Here is a 19,072-nt window from a genome sequence, read left to right as displayed (position 1 = left end):
TTTGAAAAAAAAACAAGTGGCAAGAAATCCATGTTTGTTACCTTAACATGAAAAACAAAGAACACATGATGTTTCTTCGCAAGCAGTATGGTTTCTCTTGGCAAGCAAGCAAAGAATCAAGAGAAAATAATGAATAGGGAGTTCATCATGATACATTGATCTATTTTAAAAATTTCTTTCGGTAGTGTCTAAAGATATAAATCTCAAGTCTATGCCATTGGTAGGTTATGTAAATCTCAAAATATTTCATTATTGATTTTAATAAGTTTTTGAAATGTCGAAAGCATTAAGAGCAATCTATGCAGCATCGATAAACATACTTATTTTCAAAAAAGTTTTGAAAATCTTAAATCATAAAAATATACAAACCAAACCAATGACCAGCGATAGAAGGTGTGTATAAATTAAAGACATTAAAACAGCCCTTATGCTCCTCAATATAGCTAGCTATGGCTAGCAGCTGTTGGCTTACAAAAACAAAAAAAGATTGTACTATACAAGAACATCCATTTTCAACTTTTCTCTCCTGAAGACAGATAATGGTGACACATGCATGAATTTTCAGTTAATGATCATCTCTAGGACGCGGTTCGCAAGCATGGTTGTACTTCTGTGTATGTAAAGTGTTATGTCGTTGTGTTCTGCACAGTCTCCCATACCAACAATTTTCCCTTCCAGCTGCATCTGGGGGGAGCTCCTACATGAAGTTAGAAACCAAAAAAACAAGAATTAATAATGAGTTATGAATCAGTCATTGGTTGAGAATACCAAATTCAGCTTTAACTCACTTTCCGTGGGATAGACAGTCGGAATTCATATAAAAGGTGGGCAATGATGATTTCTATACAGTGCCTGCAAAATATTGCTAAATCAATTTCATAAAATGTTAAAATATTGTAGGGTTAAAATAGCATCCGTTTTGAGAATTACTCGCAGAAGTAGGACTCTGTAGTAAATAATCCACCAAGAGACTCCGGTTTTCCTGCATGGATATAAAGTCAGAATTCCCAACTTGTTCGACGTCAATGAAAGTAGCTCTCCCTACCAATTACACCCATACACATCTTGCCAAAGTCTGCTTGCACAATATCATGAATACTAATTCCATACTCTTCTAAATAGCGTTTTGTAACCTGTAAAATAAAGAAAGCAAGAAAACTTTATCTTTCAATTAAAGAGTTATAAACCTTAACAGAGAGTACATTGACAGCTCACATCCTGCTCATATGCATTGCCCTGAAATGCCCCCATCGGAAAATCTATTATAATTTGTTCATCCATCTGAAATATTCAACAGATAATATGAGAGTTCAAAAGGGTGAAAAAGGAAAGATAACAAAGCGACCTGCAGGGCACCTTTTTCATTATACATGAAGAATTGAAACTTCTTATAATACTTTGGGAATTCCAATACAATCCACAAAAGGCTCTGCAGCATCCAGCACCTACAAAGCTCCAGGTTCCAGAACAGATTCTCCCCAAATTAGAAGACAAAGAAAAAAAGGTGAAATGAGAGAAATACATTTTTGAGGAACATCTATGTCCGATCTATCTGGCATCAACATATCGCATGTACTACATTGAATATGGTGAGTTCCCACTCTACAGCGAAAAGCACCATCTGTGACTGCAATTCATTGGTTGGGGTCAGCTAATCAAGGAACTCTTCTATCCATTAAAAACATTTCCACAAAGATTGTGTAACCGACAATGGGAACGGCATTTCTAATTTTAGTAGAAATAAATGGATAAACGTTGCACCATTTGATCTCAGACATTGTGGACAATATTGATAGAGATCATCATCACGTGCTGAGTCATCATCATATGTTCCTACCTTGACCTATATATTATGGTAGCTGTTAGAATGCCTTCTACACAATGAAATGAATGCAAAAATTTAGGATTGTATTTAGTCAATTCAGAACACGTACGAAGTTACTGCCCACAATTGAAATCTGGTCCAGATGTGTAATCTCTTCAGCAGGCCTTTTCAACGTGGGATATTTCTCCAGATAACCCTGAAACATACCACAAACCACAAACCTCATGGCACAAAACACTAAATTATCGACAAAAATAATAATAATGATAGCAATGAGATAACATCAATAACAAAGTTTATGAATCATGAAGAGTAGCAAAGTTTTTGAATTGAACACGTTATTATTTCCCATGAAGAAGATGAATTTGCAAACCAATTACAAACTGAAGAATTTCCTTCAAAATTTGACTTGGCATTTGGCATCTACATAGAATTTTTAATTTTTTGGTGGAAAAGGATTTCATCTTGAATCATACCTATCTTTATAGCACATTCAGTGAAGAACTATTAGCTGATTTGATAAGATTGGATCCACGAGATTAAAAGGAAAATCTAATGAGGAACATTTTCGTATCTTACAAACTTGTGGCAATTCCAATCCTCAGAGATATGACGCCACAATGAAACAATGCAACTTTAGACTGCAAACAGTTCTTGCAGTAAAAGGATACAATGCTAATTGAGCATTTGCATGTGTTGTGTACCTGAATTATGTTACACAAGGTGTGGTTTCTCTTCGCAAAGACTATTGGTTGTCGACATTGAGGACATTTGAACCTAGGCGTTCTGTTGTTTTTATAGCATGCAGAGAAGCAACCATTACTGCATATAGTTAAACACATTAAAAAGTTGTTTAGTCACAAAGTAACAAAACAGTGTAAAAACCAACCAAAGTCACATGAGAACATTAAGCTCACCAAAAATTGTGAAGGCAAGGCGCTACAGTAACAACATCATGCAAGAGGCTGAGACATATGCAGCATTTGAAGTCATCCTTGACTTTTGAAAGCTGTTACATTAAGGGAAAACCATTAAACTTCATTTTTCTGAGCCAAAACAAATGTAAGGTTATATCACATGTTCAAGTGTTTCACATCTTTGGATTCTGTAATTATATCCATGCACTACAAGAAAAATGTCATTCATTTCATCATTGCAAAGGCAAAGGCAATAGTTGTACATTGTGAGAATTTCCATTTACCTCATTTGTTCTTCTCCCATTAACAGTACCATTTTTTAAGACATTCTGTCGATTATCACGTATATGGAAGATGTACTGAGGTAAGCCTACAAACAAGTTACCACACATAAATGAAAAAAAAGGCCCCAAAGTTATCAAATCAGATATATTAGGAGTAAACATTACCAGGAAGAAGTCCTAAGGAAATCTTGTCGCCATTTTTTAAAGATCTGCTGTCCGCATTCTCGAGGCATGAACCATTGATAAGGATTCCATTTTTACTGCACGTGAAATCAGATTCCCACATGAAATAGACAGAAAGTATTATATTAATTAATATACAATTATGGTTCCATACTTTAGCTGCATTAATAATTATCTATCTGCAATCTGAATTAAAGAGCATTCTTATAATGCTTTTTGCACAGGATCTAGAAACACATGGGGATCCCAAAATGATGCTTTATCTAATAACTATTTTCTAGATGGGCGCGGCAAAGCCAACTTTCTCTGCAACAAATGAAAGTAGACTAAATGGCCCAGAAAAATAAATAAGACTAGATGTGTGTATAAAACAGTGATATGTCGATCAACCAGCTATGCTTCTACTAGCATGAAATTATAATATAATCTATTTTTATCTTTTGGCTTGTGTAACACAGTTCTTATATTACCTCTACAGTACAAAAGTAATAGATGCATGTAATTTCTCTTCAAGAATTCCTTTGGAAACAATAAATCAATTCTCAATATATGGTACATGAATGACCTTTTCCTCTAAGATCTTTCTTTCAAAGTTCCAACATATACAATTTCCAAGGAACTGACCACAAATGCACATGTGCATGAATCACACACTCTGGGTACTTAAATTAAGAATGATAGACATTCAACAATCTGTTGAAATAATGATATAAATATGAAAGTGATGAGTTCAATCTTCAACTTGGTTAGAAGAACCAAGCAAAGTACTAACCCAAAATTGTTGACAAATATATTTCCAGATGAGTTCTTGAAAATCCTGCAATGGAACTTGCTAACCCTCGTGTTCCCATTCACATCTCCTCGACCAACAATGGTATCATCCTCCCAGAGTACTATGTCTGGATTTGATCTTTCAATTGCAACTGCAAAATTAACATTGAATATTATTCATTTTGTGGTTGAAAACGTTTTTCAGATGACTTTTGAATGACATCAATAAAGGCACTCTTGGGATATGCTATTAAATGACCATTACCATGAATTATAACACATCATCTTTTATGTCTTTCACGAGTGAAAGCTTTTCATAAATTTTACCTTATGATGTACTCTCCATTTCAGCGTTATTTAGATTTTTCTTGTGAGTTGAGATATCAAATGCAAATCATGTTTTATTTTTCAATACTTTGATTTAACAAATGATACCTAGAATCTAGAACATGCACTTTTGTATGTTACAATTTATGGGAAAATAACTTGAGGATGGCAGGCCAATACCCAAGCTACATCAGGGTACCCATGTGAGAGAGGGAGAGGCATGCCATTACACAGAACCACATTGAAAATAGAGACTGGGGTTTACCTTAGTATTGAGCAGAAAAAGAGTATACGTAAACTACACTCTCTCAACATACCACAACCAGAAGGTGTCATTTTAGAATGCCTTGAGCATGATTTTCAGGAATTTGTACAAGATTGTAAGAGCTTCCAAGAAGCTCTACTGAGGGCAGAAAGGTTTCTGGTGATACTAGGCATGCAGCTTGCTCTTTGCTTGTCTACATGATCACAGGACCAAAGACATTGAAAATAAAAACCGTGAAATTAAGCAATGCTTTCACATTTTCTTTTTATTCTACAAATTTGAAAGGCCCACCCACACAGCAGGGCGCTGTCCTTCCTAACAATTGCTGGTCCCTGCCCCACATGGATGTTTATTTATCATCAACATTGCTTTTTGCAGTCACCTCATGCACTTGTTCGTCAGCAATCTGAACAAGCCATTTTGCCACCCACTCCCATGGTCTATAATACTTACACAAATGGTCAATTACAACCATTAATGCATTCCAATGTTAAGACTCCATCCTCAAAGAAGCTGACAAATATATGTAAGTGGAATATGAAGCAATGATGATGAACATCTCTTACAACAAAAAGGGAGAACATTACCCTCAACTTGAAAAGAAGTTGGGTGGACATCAATTAAAGAAGAGGTGCCCTGGTCAAAGAAGATGATCAACTTTGACAATATGAAACTTGAAATAAAGAAAGGTTTTGCCAACCTAATCAAAGAAGAAATAAAAATAGAAAAACAAAGGAGTAACAATAAGAGGGGATAGCTAAGAAACAAGTACAACAGATCAGGCAATAGCAATTTGATATGAACCAGAACCCCGTGACCCTTGTTATCAAAAATCAAGGCCAAATATCATCTAACATTGAAGGTGCTCCCTTGCAGTCCTATGCCACATCCAACTGAACCACAACCCTGTGACCCAGAACCCCGTGACCCTTGTTATCGAAAATCAAGGCCAAATATCATCTAACATTGAAGGTCCTCCCTTGCAGTCCTATGCCACATCCAACTGAACCACAACCCTGTGACCCTTGTTACTGAAAATCAAGGCCAAACATTGAAGGTGCTTCCCTTGCAGTCCTATTTGTTATGCTTGAACTGCTTCTCCTACTTCGTTCCTGTCATTATATTCTACAGGGAATCCATGAGCAAAAACCAATAAGGGGTTCTACAAGGAGTTCATGAGCAATGTGGCTGCAAACAAGATTCCCCACTTTCTCCTATTCTCTTTGGCTTATGCATTGATTAGGTGGAGAAGATAATAAAGGCACTTGGGGGACATGAATAAAATATATCGACTTATTAATTTATGCCGATGATGCTGTATTGTTTGTTTAGTCATTACAGAAGTTTCTGAGTGCAATGCATGTTTTTTTCTGAGAAATGTGGCCAGGAACAAATAATGATCATCAGCATCAATAAACCTGATAATCAGTCTACACTCCATTAGCATAGCAAAACCTTGATTCGGGGAATTGAAGCAAGGAGGTAAGGCTTAATATATTGCAGTCGCGAGATTGTGCAACAACAGTGCAACACAAAGATGGATAGCATATCAGAGACATAGTTTTTGGCGCTTGTGCAGTGCAAAACCTTTTATATGAAAACAAGGTATTGGGGAAGTATTCCCGGCAACTCTTGGAATGAGATGAAGAAAATATAGAAAAAGCTGTTATCCAGGAATCTTAAAATAAAGAAACACAAACCCATTCTCAGTTATACTCCTAGAGACATGAAGGATACCAAGAGAGTTACACACCCTCAAACACATGAATGAATAGCTGCATTTGGTGACTTGGGAGACCATGCCTCAACACTGCGTATCTGGGGTAGCAAGGGAAATAGGAGATAAAACTACAAAAGAAAGCTTCTTTCTTGAGGTTGGTTTCTTGACATTCAAAAATGATTTGCATGGTGGAATGTAGAAGAGTTATACGATGTACAAATCAAAGAAACAATACACTAGAGCAATGCTACTGCCATCACGTAACCTCAATATCAGAGGCCCATACCACTAAGCTCAGGAGCGTGAAGCTGATGCATTACAGGTTCCCAGCTGCTGAGAATAGAAATGGGTACCCAGCCCATGCTAAAATTAGAGAGGTTTCTCATGAATTACTACTTGAGCGCGTCTCATTGCAAGAACAACTCCTGCTACAAGAGAAATGATAGTCCCTTCAACCACAGTTGTGGGGAATCTTTCACTACATGGTCATTAAGAGTTTCAAGAGCAAATATCTTACCCTTACACGTGGTAAATTCGGATGCCTGATTACTATTAGGTAGTGCACTTTTTTAGTTATTATTTCATTTCTGTAACTAGCTTCCTAGTTTTCTCTTCATTTGTTGTGGGTAGAGTAATTTTTACAACTTGGAAGCCCCATGGGTCATTCAGGATCATCATCAGTATCCTCAACAACAACATCACCATCTCACTTTACTCTCTAGTATTCCATGCATCATGATCAAATGCGTGTTTTCTAACTTGAATGCTTGTTTCCCATCTCTAGGATTGCTATTTTGTTTTCACATGAGCTTATATCAGACGCAGAAATCATGTCTCAAATGATTCCTGTAATCATGATTTGTCTCATAGGCTGATTTTGGCCACTAGTAGAGGCTAATCTTTCTTACTTTTCTTTAATCAACAAAGAACAATCACATCTTTATTTAGCCCCATTACTCCTACTCATGCTACAAGTCAATCAAGGGATACACAAATGGGTTCCCGACAAGGACATTGCAAAGGGTTATAATAGATCAGGCAATAGCAATTTGTCATGCACATAGGCCTGAACCTCCTGGATCACAATCTCATCCCCCTTGTCATCATAGAGAAAGGCCATATTTTCCACCATTGCAGTGCTTCCCTCATTTTAGAGACCTCTCAATTCCAATGCTAGAAATCTTTCGAAGAAAAATATTACAATATATCTGATTTGAAAAATCTTACATGAATGGATATCAAGAATTTATTTTGGTTTGTTGTGTTTTTCAATGATGAGACAACATTTGAAGATGTAATCTCTGGTTTGGTCATATAAGCAATTTGTGGCCTCTTAAAAGACAATAATATATGCCCTGTCTGTCTCTCATGCATAATTTATCGACCCGATTTACCTAAGCAAGCCCATGGCCTCTTTGGGGGCTCTTCTTGATCGGCATGATGTTCAGAGTCGTGATCAGAATCAGCCCTTATGGTGTCTCCATCGTTAAACGCGTTCTCTTCAAGATTCATCTCTCTCTGTCCCTCCCCCTCCCTCTCAGAACAAGAGCTGCTTCACGCACACAAAAAACCTCTTCTTCTTCTTTATTTGAAGAAGCATATAAAAAAAGAAAGGTTGAAAGGAGAGGCAGAGTATCAAAGTTAAGACTGTAGACACGCACACAAAAAACCTCTTCTTCTTCTTTATTTGAAGAAGCATATAAAAAAAGAAAGGTTGAAAGGAGAGGCAGAGTATCAAAATTAGACTGTAGACACGCACAGAAAAACCTCTTTTTTTTTGAAGAAGCATATAAAAAAGAAAGGTTCAATTCAAAGGAGAGGCAGAGTATCAAAGTTAAAGACGTCTCTCTGTCTCTATCACACTCAACTTTTCTCACCTCTTTACTACTAACTACAGTGACACTGTCTAGACTCTACATACATACATACATTATTACATATGTACATAATTTGTGGAATGTAGGGGGTTGAACCCACGACCTCTCTTATTCTCCCCTCTTTCTTACTACATTACATACATATCTCTCTCTTAATTCACACTGTCTAGACTCTACATACATACATACATTATTACATATGTACATAATTTGTGGAATGTAGGGGGTTGAACCCACGACCTCACTTATTCTCCCCTCTTTATTACTACATTACATACATATATCTCTCTTAATTCACACTGTCTAGACTCTACATACATACATACATTATTACATATGTACATAATTTGTGGAATGCAGGGGGTTGAACCCACGACCTCTCTTATTCTCCCCTCTTTATTACTACATTACATACGTATATCTCTCTTAATTCACACTGTCTAGACTCTACATACATACATTATTACATATGTATATAATTTGTGGAATGTAGGGGGTTGAACCCACGACCTCACTTATTCTCCCCTCTTTATTACTACATTACATACGTATATCTCTCTTAATTCACATTGTCTAGACTCTACATTCATACATTATTACATATGTATATAATTTGTGGAATGTAGGGGGTTGAACCCACGACCTCTCTTATTCTCCCCTCTTTATTACTACATTACATACATATATCTCTCTTAATTCACATTGTCTAGACTCTACATTCATACATTATTACATATGTATATAATTTGTGGAATGTAGGGGCTTGAACCCACGACCTCACTTATTCTCCCCTCTTTATTACTACATTACATACGTATATCTCTCTTAATTCACATTGTCTAGACTCTACATTCATACATTATTACATATGTACATAATTTGTGGAATGTAGGGGGTTGAACCCACGACCTCTCTTATTCTCCCCTCTTTCTTACTACATTACATACATATATCTCTCTTAATTCACTACATCCCACTCTGGAAATGTAGGAGTTGAAACTTGAACCCATTCTTTTTTTCTTTGGTATAAGCACACGATTATATTAATTGTATGTAAAATCCACAATAGTTACAAGTTCAACTTACAACACTTCTTAGTCTCCTCTACCTATCATACTGGTAAGTTGTTTACACTACCAAAGCACTATGTCTTGGGTTTGAAACCCAATTATCTCACACACCTCTCTATTACATATTTCATACATATCTCTTTTAATTCACTAGATGCCACTGTGGAATGTTGGGGTTGAACCCATAACTTCCTAGTCTCCATTGGGCAACCTTACTAACTAAGCTACATCCATCTAGGCTCTCTCTCTCTCTCTCTCTTGGTAAGTTGTTATACTACCAAAGCACTACGCCTTGGGTTTGAAACCCAATTTTCTCACCTCTCTATTATATACTTCAAAAATATTCACTAGATGCCACTGTGGAATGTAGGGGGTTGAACCCATGACCTCCTGGTCTCCATTGGGCAACCTTACCAACTTAGTGACATCCATCTCTCTCTCTCTCTCTCTCTCTCTCTCTCACACACACACACACAACCCAACCCAACATACATACAATGATCCTCGAAAGTGATACTTTTTTTCACTGTGGAATGTGTTTTAGGTTTTTGTCGAGTTGAGGCTAGATAATGAAATGTGTGAGGTTTGGTTGGGTCAAGGTTTTAGGGTTTGGGGTTTATGGTTGAGACTGATAATGAATATATGATGCATATTGGGTTCTAGTCAAATCCAGGTTGGGTAAGGACTATTTAGGGTCCAGAATCTAATAATGAGGTTTAGTGTGGTCTAGGTTGGGGTTTGATCATGAGGTTCAGGTCAACTCAATTATGTGATGTGGACTAGGTTCTAATTGAGTTGAGGTTGGGGTCCAAGTTATAGGATTGGGATTGAAGTGATGTCAAGGTTGAGGTTGAGAAATAATGATATACGTGTTGCATGCTAAGTTTCAATCATGTTAGGGTTAGGTCATGAAATGTGCAACACATACTAGGTTCTTGACTTTGGCTTTTCTCATCTAGTCAAGTCGAATAATGATAATGAAGCAACATATATTTTAGACTCTAGTCCAACTAAGCATGCAAATTGGTTCCTAATTCTTTTGATTTGTTTGACTCTTTGTGATAGTTGACTATCATTTTTCTCCCTAAATATTCTCATACCGTTATCTTTTCTTGGCCAAAATCCTTTCCCTAGTTTTGTGTATTAACACTAAGTATTAACACAAACATGAAAATCCATAATGCACACACAAACATTAGTGAAACAAAGAAAAGTAATAAAGTAATTATTGCTGATAGACAATGATTCGAGCTTTGTGAAATGTCACATGTTTTCATGTTATCTATTTGTTTATTCTTTCAAAATGGTTTGTTTTACTCAGCATTTCGATGATAGAAGTTGATTAATAGGTGCAACCATAAAGATATTTTATCAAACCCTTCATTTAGGAGAGTAAAGCAGTAGTAAAAGATGATTTGTTCCACCCTCCCAGATGTCTATGCAAGTCATTGTAAGGAAGACATAATCAAAATAATATTTATGTATCAAGGTTTCACCTATGACTCAAGATTCATTAGGATATACCAACAAATATAAGAATCATCCACACAGAATTCTCTGTGAAGAAGTATCTTCAAAAGTCATTGCATAATCATGATAAAATCCATACAAAAAACACCATCAGTTTGATTCCCACCACCCTCAGTAATGGAAGCTACCCCATCATTTTACAAATAAAAAAGGCTAATAAAGCATCGCTTATCCAAATAATTTTTTCCCTGTTCGATGCCTGTATAAAACGTTTTGGCAATGATGCTAAAAAGTAAAAAAGACATTTGTAACAAATAATCATTTCAAGGAAATCCAAGGTCAGGTAGCAACAAGGAGTTGCCTCTGATGAGGTTTTTATATTGCTAATGACAACATATTTACACTGTTTTTTCCTCTCTTTTTTCAGTAGGTGATTTGTGAAAATATTAAAAACATTATTATGAAGAGTACTACTCCATTGTTCATCAATTAATTGTCTTCTGTAGGTAAACCCAACAAGAATATGAGAGTGATTCGACTTCCACTCATTTTTTATGTTTCATTGGGCTGTCTATCCTAAATGGAGAAGATGAAATTCACTAAATGTTTGAGTTTTATCATGCTTTAACACTATTTGTGCCTCATTGGTTTGATTCTTGCCATCACACTTGATCCCCCAAGAAGCTTGTAAAGAATATCATGCAATGGAAAGGAATCCTCAACATCCATAATTCGTGTTGCATCTGTAGGCCTTTGATACGACAGTTGGTGCAAGTATGGTCATGGCTTTTTCCTTGAAGTTCATTTTGCTCTTTTGCATTCGAGACATTAGCATCATACGTTCCAGTTCTCCCTCTTCACCCACATCTCACATAAAGAGTATTGTTCCGCATTTTATTAGTCCATATCCAAATGAACACATGCTTGGATAAGGAGACATAAAAATGCCCTTGTGCTCCATCCATAATATGTTTAAAAACAAATTGCAACAGTTAAGAGCAACTTACATGTCCTTTTCTTTTATATGGCAATTGAATGACAAGAAGCTACATGGGAGTGGAAATCTCGTGCACAGTTCCTTATACTGACACTCAAAGTGAATCATATGCCACCTAACTCTCCCTGATTTGCACAAAACTAGAGTTTTATATCGGACGCCCTTTTTTACTTTCTCAAGTTCCTACATAAACACTGCACCATCACCAACAGTATAGTCAAAACTCACAATACAGTCATAATAAATAATAGATGCTGTGGATAAGAGCACAATCAGGAACGTACATGGAGAATTTTGTTTTGACAATAACTGGATAAATTCATTCAATTTTTTGTGTTGCAATACCAAGCCTCCCAAAAGCAAGTATATGCATGTAGGTCTCAAAGGAAGCTCCGTTTCGTAGAAGAAGACAAGAATCTTGAAGTTAACCCTTCAACCATACTTTTCTTGTCCAAATTTACACTTTTTCTACCTGCTGCTAAGTTCTTTTCCCGATCCCAAGGATTCCAAGGATGAGCTTCGGTCCATTCAGGTGGCGCTGACGTTGATGCTTCTTTCTTCTTTTCTTTCTTAACTTTCTTAGACCGTTCAGCTCGGTGCTTTTAGAGAGATCACACGTTTTACAGTGTTAAATTGATCGATAATATCTGCTGCCTCAAGGTCACGATTGTTGATATTTCTACCATCCTCCATACCTCATGTCAGTGATGCTTGTTTGTATGCTTCCAATACCTTCACGCGAGGAAGAAAAGTTTCAAACACATAGCACATAATGTTTTGCAAAGAACTCCACTTCCATAATAAATCAATTTCACTTACACCATCTTTGCTTTATGAGCCTTTTCTAAAGGAGTGTCCGTCCATGCACTTGTATCACCTCTGCCACTTCTAGTCGATTTGCTAAAAAAAAATTACGCCATTGGGCTGCTTCTCCTTTTGCCTTCTGTTCAGCCTGCAGAAGCATAACTTAAATCAAAACAAGTTGCCTAAGGTCCATTTATAATAGTAACAGATTTTACTTGAATACATTTATCCAGTAACCGAAATTAGAATAAGAGCATCCCTCAAATTTGAGAAAAAGAAGAATTTTACAGTCAAAAATACCTCAAATTCTTCCCTTGTCTCTTTGTCCTCAACCTCCTAATCAATTATAGAGCGCTGCATAAACAAAAGCAGGGAAATTTAAGTTAAAGCAAAACATTAACTCACAGTGCATGTAATGACTTGTGATAGCTCATTATACAGGAGCAGATTTGTCAACTCACCTTTATGGGATCTTGAAGATCTTTAAAGCCTCATTATACAGGAGCAGATTTGTCAACTCACCTTTGTTTGAGCTCTTCATCGTCTGCCCTGCAAATCACTATGCTAATTAGAATATGGTAAGTTTTAGAGAAAAACTCCAGACTGCTACTGAGGTTTTTTATTTCCCCAAATGCCCTTGGTCTACCCTGAAAAGCAAGATGAGGTCCATCTTTTAAGTAATTATAGGATCATGCTTCCCTTTTTAACAATTATATGTGCTACTTTCATTGTCTTTGTTCTATCTGCCGGGGGTTAGCCAAGGGCTTAATAATGAAAGGTCAGGAGCATTCGAAGGAACTAAAGAAAAGCTCAAGGTTTTTCCCTAAGTTTGGATTGTTCGATGGAAAACGTTTGAATTGCTCACCTTAACATTGACCCTGCCTCAGTTAACCTAGCTGCAGCCTCTAGCATCTCTGCAGATGGTCTTGATGGGCCCAAAACTCTGCATTCATTGAACAAGTTTCTTTCAATTCCTAGAATTTTCAAAACTAACATATTCAGCATCCAAAAACTTTCCTTTACACTTAAAGTTTCTAACACTCTTTATGTCTGCATTGCATCCCCACAAGAAAATAAATACTCTTGATGGATACATTATCTGTTGCTTACCCACTCAATCCATATGTTGCGTCATCAAACTAACCTGAAGAGCCTCACGCATGGCTTTGACACGCTTTGCTCGTATGCAGCAGAACCTATAGAAGACAAGAACATAATGCCATCAATATCCTGTCACAATTTTAACCGAACTCCAGCTTTTTCATCATGCATCTTAACTGCACAACCTACTGTCAAAAACTTGCTGAGCTCATTTCTCTCACAAACAAAGGATATGGCATAATATATCAAATGAAAGAACTTTGTGCAAATTGCATTAATATTCGGTGGCTCATAGACATTATTTGCAGTCATTTCTCCTATTATTTCATCAGGCACAAAAAAAAAACACTAGAACCTAACAGGTGGAATGGAATGTCTGTGTGCATTTAGGACATTCAAAACAACATCTGATGCTAAATAAACAGAAACCCTAACTTCTCTGAGAGTAGAATTATAGCTACATAAAACACATACAAAGACAGTATTCACACGAATTTCTTATTGCAAATATGGGAACATCCACTGTGCAGCTAGGGCAACGTTGAGACAAATAACCTGACATGCTACAGATCCTGAAAACTGTTCTAAAATCAATTGCATACCAAGATATATATCAAGCACATCGCCAAAAACTTTTCTGTTCTGTTTATTCTGCCAGAATAGTTCTAAGGTTTCACAGCCATATACAATGCCTGAAGTTTAGTACATATAAACGCATACATAAGTACATACATTAATGTATATATATATATATACATGCAAAGATGCTTGTACATATTTACATGTATGCATGTATCTATATAATAGATATAAATCTCTTACTACATTGGCATGATGTTAATCTAATTCCTGTTGAAAAAGAGTAAGAAAAACCACAATTGAGGCTATCGTAAAATAATAGCACCTTTTAAATTGCCATATAACCCATTACGAGACAGACATACACAAACCACCACTGAACTAAAAAATAGAGTCAGCTTCAACACAAATACTCCTGTTGATGTTTCTTTCCTCGAGAAATGGATCCAATGTAAATTTAGAACTAGAAATTGAACATCATAAGTAAACAACTGAAGCCTGGAACATAAGTTGTCTCATCTCTATCCCAAATCATCAGACATATCCTCCCTCACCGGAGCTCTTTACTTTCTCACATTTATCGATGACTACACACACTACACCATCACCACTTTCCTTAAAAAGAGATCTGAAGCCCTATCCCATTTCTTAGCCTATAAAAATCTTGTTGAAAACCGATTAAATCAAAAAATCCAAATCCTACAAAGTGATAATGGAGGCGAATTCACTTCAAAAGAATTCGATAACATACTACAATCACAAGGATTCCTGCATCAGACAACCATACCACATCCTCAACAAAACGGAAAAGCAGAGAGAAAGAATCGTACACTCATGGATGCTGCTCGATCAATGCTACTGCAAACCTCCCAAACACCTTTTGGGAAGAATCCATGATGATAGCTTACTATTTACAAAATAGATTGCCTACGACAACACTCAGCATTCGAAAAATTGTCAGGTATCAAACCCGATCTCTCTCACCTAAATATCTTTGGTAGTACAGCATACTCATATGTACCCGATGCAACCAGAAATGAACTAGAAGATCGAGCAACCAAGCAAATTTTTATCGGCTATGGTGACCACTTCGGCAAGAAAGGATGTCAACTTTACAATCCTAAAAATACTAAACAATTGACTACAAGTATTTTTATGTAAAAGAACTGATAGAAGGAACCAAAGAAGGTCAACCAATCCTCGCCATCGATTATACTCCTACAAAAGCACAAAAGCAGTACCAAAACCCAAATTTGACTTTTGCTGCAAAGCTATTGGACTTATTAATGTAACTTCAAATAAAAACAGCCATAGCTTATAATTCTCACAAAAGGTAGGGAGAATGTGAACACTAATTCACATGAATCCAGAAATAACTGTTCAAATCCGAAATAACTTTTCATATCTTATATCTGAATATTTAATAGTCTTATACTCATTAATAAAATCAACGCTTCTATCAATTGCTATTAATTGACATACACTATCACAAAACTCAGGAGAAACATGAAACTGGCAAAAAAAACCCGAAACCTTGACTTCTCACAGAATAAATACCTGGAGTGTGATATCCATTGTCTGCATCAGGTCGTGATCTTATACTCATTAATAAAATCAACGCTTCTATCAATTGTTATTAATTGACATACATTATCACAAAACTCAGGAGAAACATGAAACTGGCAAAAAAACCCAAAACCTTAGACTTCTCACATAACAAATACCTGGAGTGTGATATCCATTGTCTGCATCAGGTGGTGATCTTTTGCGATCTGGCGCAACCACGGACGGATTCCATGGCGAAACATCGGCTCCCTATCGATGCCCAAATTTTTGACATAATCACCCAAATGGCCTTAGCAACCGAACATGTAATGAACCCTATGTCTGGCAAGGCACTCTTCTTCAAACACACCGTACAGAAAAAACATGTCCCATATTCGAAATATGTCTTCGTTTTAAGGCCATCGCCAAAGGCAACCCACCAACCGTGGCATGCCAAAGAAACACCTTTGCACGGAATGGAAGATGAGACTGCCCACCCTGCATCTAAAACTCTACACCACCACTTTACATTTCTAGTAATGCTCCATGTATCCAACACCTTATTTTCTAACCAAGCTCTATCTTCAACCAACTTATGGTACACATCATTAGTATGCACCACATAAATTGATTTCCCATTACCAAATGACCAATCTTTCCATGGTTCCTCGACCACCAACTCTGGAATTGGGAAAATTAATGTAGGCAATGAATGCCAATATTGATTGCCAAATATACCCATATCCACGCGGTATATGAAACTTATTTCTGATTGTCCGAAAGGCCATCATTTTCCTACGTGACTCTAAAATACCATCTTCTACATTTATCAAACCTAGCCTTGCCATTTGATTGAACCGTGAATTTAGACTTTCTTTTCCCTCCCAGTGTAATATCCTTGAAGCTGTTAACACCTCTGCTGCCAATGAATTTATATCTTTTCTACACTCAGGAGGCCTCCAATTAAACAACTCCAAACACTATTGCCAAGAAAGCACCAATTGTTGAACCACACTAGATTCTGAACACTTAAATTGTCGGGTACTATTAACAACATGCCACCACGAAAGTTGTAATTCTCGTTTGCAATTGCTACACACCTGATTTGGGTGAGGATGCATGAGTTGGCGACACGTGGGGAAATAGTTGGATTAGCTCTACCATCAGTATTATAGATCTATGTACTAAAGTAAGCTTAAGATAAGGATAAAGAAATGAAAGATAGAAAGGAGAAAGAGAAAGAAGGGTGCCGATCCACCCGACCACCCCCGAGCGAAGGGATCGAGACGGACTCGAGCCTCGATCAGCGTCCCATACCACCGCCGTGGCGTCGAGTCGTACCTGGTGCTGGCGCGCTCGCTACAAGAGTTGACCCACCACACGAGCAGAGTCTCGATGTAGTCAAAAGATCATCAAATGAGGGTAGCTAGGCCTCTTATTTATAGCGATACCCAAGGCCCCCAGGCAAGTTCACACTTGACCTAATGGGTTGTCTCAATCCCGAGGATTAAAAGTAATCCTCCCCTTCTTTACACTCTCATTTAACCCTCACACTTATCCACGTGTATAGAATACTACGGTAAATTCTTACCACGGGATATTATATGGTCATGCTCGTAACAATCAGGGAAACATTTGATCGCCCAAGCATTGGCTAATGATTCATTTTTATTTCTCAAAGCAACACTTGATAACATAGCTAAAACCATGGAGGTGTGGAATGTGTTCGCATTGGCATCAGGATTACATATAAATATGCAAAAGTCGATGTTCATTAGATGCATTGAGAGTGATCTGGTGGAGCTTGGATGGGGTGGCCAAATATTAGATCAAGGGAATGTGTGTCGACACTTGGTTACCCTATTGGTGTTGATATCTCATCATCACAAAGTTTGAATTGGATATCGGGAACCATTTTGGACAAATTTATGTATTGGAAGTCTCAAGCATGGCCATTTAGTACTCGTCTCAAAGCGGTACAATCTATAATGATTCCAATGATTCCAATGATTTCTTATTTTTTGTCATTGTTACCGTGGACAAAGAAATCACTTGATCATTTAGCTCGTTCACTTAAATATACACTATGGAAGAAAGACACAAACCTTGGTATGAGTTAGGTATCATGGAACAATATTTGTACCCCAAAACGGTTAGGGGGTGCTACTTTACTAAATTTAGAAGATCATATGGTGGCTCGAAGATTCAATCTTTTCAAAGGTATGTGCATAGGTACCCAACCTTGGGCAGAAATAATTACTTATGTCCCTCTCTCTCTCTCTCTCTTTCTTTGGTGAAAACACACAATTATATACTATGTATAACCGAACCGCAAAACCGCAACTTAACGGTAAAAACTGTTCGGCTTAGTTAAGGTTCGGGTTTTTTTCTTAACAGTTTGGTTCAGTTTCAACAGTTAGAAACTGCGGTTTAAATGGTTTAGTGATTTTTTTTTCATTTTTTTAAACAATCTTTTCATTTTCATGCCATATTCTCACATTTTTTTGAAAATTTTGAAATTTTGAAATTTTGAAAAATTTAAATAATAAAATATTTTAAATTTTGAAATATTGAAATTTTAAATAATGAAATAGTTTAAATTTTTAAAATTTACAATTTTTTAATTTAAATTTTGACCTAAGCTGAAAACCAAAAATGAACCATGAAACCGCGATTTTATTGGTTTAATGGCTTAACAGCGTGAAATTTTTTTAATGGTTCAGTTTAACGATTTTGTGGTTCGGTTCGGTTCGGTTCAGTTTTCAAAAAAAATTAACAGTTCGGTTTTGACCCTCTCAAACTAAACCGAACCATTGTCGATTGTTAGTAATAAGTATTAATAAATGTGTGTGAAAAACACTACTTACAAATTACAATGGGTATCACAATGGAGTATGGTCACGCACTAACTACGCTACATGGGTACTAGAACATGTTGAATTGTCAATAGGCAACACGAACACTCCACTAACGAATGAATTTCCACTTGCTCCAATAAAGAAAATTTGTCACCTTTGTACTCCGTTCAACTTTCGCAGATATGCTTTCACTCCATGTCTACCATTGAGTACAAAATCATTGCACATGTCCCGATTATGACACAATCCCCAATACCTGGGAAATAGGAAAATGATCTCCATCTCTGATTTTGAGTCAACATATGTAAATTGTGGAAACACCCATTGTCTATGTGTCAAATAACATCGTGATAACACTGGCCAAATTTGAGCAATGTAACTCCAAATCTGACAAGCAATCAGACATTGTATAAAACGATGAGTACTATCTTCCATTTGAACAACACAAATGGAGCAATTACTCATTGCTAGTCCATGAC

The 19,072-nt window shown here is 36.7% G+C and overlaps 1 protein-coding gene and 1 long non-coding RNA gene across 2 annotated transcripts; both read right to left on the bottom strand.

Annotated features, from left to right (window-relative positions):
• Window positions 1-298: 298 nt before the first annotated feature.
• Window positions 299-7,829, bottom strand: LOC147855004 (RING/U-box superfamily protein). The gene is made up of 15 exons (XM_087331003.1): window positions 7,687-7,829; window positions 3,982-4,132; window positions 3,192-3,286; window positions 3,027-3,112; window positions 2,743-2,834; window positions 2,530-2,647; window positions 1,935-2,021; window positions 1,679-1,843; window positions 1,523-1,634; window positions 1,357-1,445; window positions 1,216-1,281; window positions 1,046-1,133; window positions 931-982; window positions 789-852; window positions 299-697 (listed from the first exon to the last, which is right to left on the bottom strand). The coding sequence occupies exons 1-15, from the start codon at window positions 7,802-7,804 to the stop codon at window positions 566-568; spliced, it is 1,515 nt and encodes a 504-aa protein (XP_087187129.1). The 5' UTR covers window positions 7,805-7,829; the 3' UTR covers window positions 299-565.
• A 4,800-nt stretch (window positions 7,830-12,629) lies between these two features.
• Window positions 12,630-12,999, bottom strand: LOC147855003 (uncharacterized). Its single transcript, XR_015531066.1, has 3 exons — window positions 12,972-12,999; window positions 12,811-12,864; window positions 12,630-12,658 (listed from the first exon to the last, which is right to left on the bottom strand). It is a non-coding gene; the product is annotated as an uncharacterized LOC147855003 (long non-coding RNA).
• Window positions 13,000-19,072: the final 6,073 nt, after the last annotated feature.

The sequence above is a fragment of the Azolla caroliniana genome, unplaced genomic scaffold, assembly GCF_043228905.1.
Source record: "Azolla caroliniana isolate FFs.n. ecotype wild unplaced genomic scaffold, voAzoCaro1.0.p SCAF_15, whole genome shotgun sequence".
Classification (NCBI taxonomy): Eukaryota; Viridiplantae; Streptophyta; class Polypodiopsida; order Salviniales; family Salviniaceae; genus Azolla; species Azolla caroliniana.
This window is presented reverse-complemented; position numbering and strand designations above follow the sequence as displayed.

What these genes read in the sequence shown, in the direction of transcription:
- LOC147855004 (XM_087331003.1), bottom strand. Translation starts at nt 7,804, where the DNA reads ATGAATCTTGAAGAGAACGCGTTTAACGATGGAGACACCATAAGGGCT. An exon ending in GATGTGTATGGGTGTAATTG is followed by an intron (nt 983 to 1,045) that starts GTAGGGAGAGCT and finishes ATATCCATGCAG; the next exon opens with GAAAACCGGAGTCTCTTGGT. An exon ending in GACTGTCTATCCCACGGAAA is followed by an intron (nt 698 to 788) that starts GTGAGTTAAAGC and finishes AACTTCATGTAG; the next exon opens with GAGCTCCCCCCAGATGCAGC.